Source organism: Anopheles aquasalis, chromosome 2 (assembly GCF_943734665.1).
Source record: "Anopheles aquasalis chromosome 2, idAnoAquaMG_Q_19, whole genome shotgun sequence".
Taxonomy (NCBI): Eukaryota; Metazoa; Arthropoda; class Insecta; order Diptera; family Culicidae; genus Anopheles; species Anopheles aquasalis.
The window spans coordinates 77,685,647-77,688,146 of NC_064877.1; the positions used below are offsets into that span (position 1 = coordinate 77,685,647).

Consider the following 2,500-nt stretch of genomic DNA (forward strand, 5'->3'; position numbering starts at 1 on the left):
GCGATGGACACATCGCTTGCCTTCAGTTTACTGCACAAGAGCTCGGCACACCATTGTCCGAGGAAGACAAAAACATCCTGTACCAACGAATGTACGGCAAGAATGCAAATTTCGATCTAACGGTTCAGGCGGAAAAGGAAATGATCGTTGAGAACTCGGATTTCCTGAATGTCTCCAAAAGTAATCCCGTTCCACCGACGCTAATCCCACAGCAGGGTGCGAGGAAGGAGGAAATGCCTCGTACAACCAACACGGCCGACAATAGGGCCGCCGTTCAGTCACCCCACGCTATGGCCATTCAGTCTTCCTCTAGTCTATCGGCGCACGCACCGATTCTGAAGCAGATTGAAACGAAAACGGCAGACGGTAAGCGGCGCATTACGCCCATGTTCATACCGCTGAACGACGATAACGGTGGTGCCATCGCTGGTGTGGCCAACAGCACACCAGGGATCGTGTTCGGTAGTAAATCGAGCGAAAGTCTACCGAGCAACGATCTAAAGCCACTGATAAACGATGAATCGAGTCAACTAACAGCGACCAGCACGATGGAATCGATCGACAACAATGCTTGTAAGCTGGATACTAGACTGAAAAAACTTGCCACCGCTCCACCGCCACAGAAAGCCGAAGCTATCTCGAATCAATCAGAGCAGTCCGTGGTAAGAGCATCGATAGCGACACCAAACCAAAGGCTCGTCGATAGGACACGCCAACCTGCGTCGGCTACCGGCAAAGCTACCGTTATCCAGGGCAACTCGTTCAAGGCATTCGGTGAGGTGCGAGTGCAGATACAGAATAACTGCGTGAAAACGTCGTACGGTAGCTTGGGCCGCGTAGTTGGCGTCATGGTGACGCCTCCGCAGCGCACGGAAAAGAAACTGTGGGAAACCGTCGTAGGTTCGCCAATAGTTTGCTTTGCCGTTGGTGCTAAATATGCCGTCGTGTGCAGCCAAGATTACACCATCCGATTGCTGGATATCAAGACCGGAACACCCGTGTTTCCTGTGCTCACTCTGACGAGTCCGGCTGTACAGAATGCATTTGTAAGTTTGTTGTACTTTAGTATTTAAACAGGAAACTGGAACTTTTTTATTAATTTACATTTTTTTTCTGTAGAGTTCCAACTCAAAACTGGTTGCTGTGCTAACCGAGAATGGTACTTTGCGCATCTGGAATGTGCCCGAAAAGGCCGTTTACCTCTCGACCAATTGTTCCGATATTCTCAGTGGAAGTAAGTCGGCGCGTCGTTTGCTGCTTTGATCGCTCAACTATAATCCATTTTCATTGCTCACGCCAGGCTTTGTAACAGTTTTGCACGTATCGGATCAAGGCATGCCATTCATCGTGCTGGCGAACGGATCTTCATACTGCTACTGCCGCAAGCTGGACAGCTGGATGCTAATCAACTCGCCCGATCCGATCATGCGTCACGGGTTGATCGGTAACAAGGCGAATGCGCCGGTGCGAAACATGAAAGTGTACCCCCTGTCGACGATACAATCGTACGGCAGCTTTTCCGGACCCAAGACGAACAGCTTTGCCGAGCTGTATGTATTGCCAACGAATTAGCGCATCAGAGTGGTTCTAATCAGCACGACTTGTGATGTTTTTTTCCTTTTTTTCCAACAGACATTCATCATCTTGGCAAACACCCGCATCGATATCGTTCATTGAGAACCAAATCAAGATCTGCGAGATGATCAGTTCGCCCGTCGAGCTAAAGTACTGGTATTCGATGTTGGGCTTCCAATTAGCACTCAACGGTAGCGAAGAGAAGATTCGGCAAGTGTTGGACGATCTGCTCGGGGCCTCACCGCACAGCCTCGACACGTCGATGGGCGACGACGGTGATCCGGCCGTACTCGGCATCTCGAAGCACGTGTTCATGGAGGATATTCTAAATCACTTCAAAACGCAAACAAAGTGGCAACGCATTTACACCGAATACCTCGATCAGCTAAAGTTCTTAAAAGAACGCGACGGACGAGATAGCGCACGGATGGAGTGATGGATAATAAAAAAAGGCACCACGTAACGGCGCCACGCGCTCATGAAAACAAAAGTTTATTACCATTCTTTAAGATAAAAAAAACAACAAAGCGTACAACGGTCAGATAAGATTGCCCGATTAAAGCTTAAGTTAATTTACAGATAACACTACCAGACACACCCGCGCCATAATGTTCTTGACGTAATAGCTGATAATTCGGTGCCCTTTGTCGCGCACCATGTTCAAGTGCGGGACGATCATGGGATTCTCTGTGCTTTCGAGAACGGTTTCGTGTGTGGCCGTTACTTGTTCAGGAAGGTGGGTGAAAAGGCATGGGGCAGTAGTTGAAAGAGGGATGTTACCATCACACGCACTGGCGATGGTTTGACTAGATAGATGGGAATATCTTTACGGCTGAACTCGGACAGAGTCTGGCGGCAGGTACCGCAGGGTGCGGTAAACTCCGTTTCCTGGAAAGCTACCACCGCCACGGCTGTAAACTGTTTG

General features: G+C 49.3%; 2 protein-coding genes across 2 annotated transcripts in view; one reads left to right on the forward strand and one right to left on the reverse strand.

Annotated features, from left to right (window-relative positions):
* LOC126581653 (protein HIRA homolog) overlaps positions 1-2,027 on the forward strand; it is a 3,339-nt gene extending 1,312 nt beyond the window's left edge. Inside the window, exons 2-5 of the mRNA XM_050245459.1 lie at positions 1-1,046; positions 1,120-1,234; positions 1,301-1,550; positions 1,633-2,027. The exon at positions 1-1,046 is cut by the window's left edge and continues 987 nt beyond it. Coding sequence (XP_050101416.1) covers positions 1-1,046; positions 1,120-1,234; positions 1,301-1,550; positions 1,633-2,011 — 1,790 coding nt within the window. The 3' untranslated portion in view covers positions 2,012-2,027. The remainder of the gene's footprint in view (positions 1,047-1,119; positions 1,235-1,300; positions 1,551-1,632) is intronic.
* A 23-nt stretch (positions 2,028-2,050) lies between these two features.
* The window catches only part of LOC126581655 (cytidine deaminase-like), a 920-nt gene continuing 470 nt past the window's right edge, over positions 2,051-2,500 (reverse strand). The window contains exon 3 of the mRNA XM_050245461.1: positions 2,051-2,493. Within this exon, the coding sequence (XP_050101418.1) occupies positions 2,296-2,493 (198 nt within the window). The 3' untranslated portion in view covers positions 2,051-2,295. The remainder of the gene's footprint in view (positions 2,494-2,500) is intronic.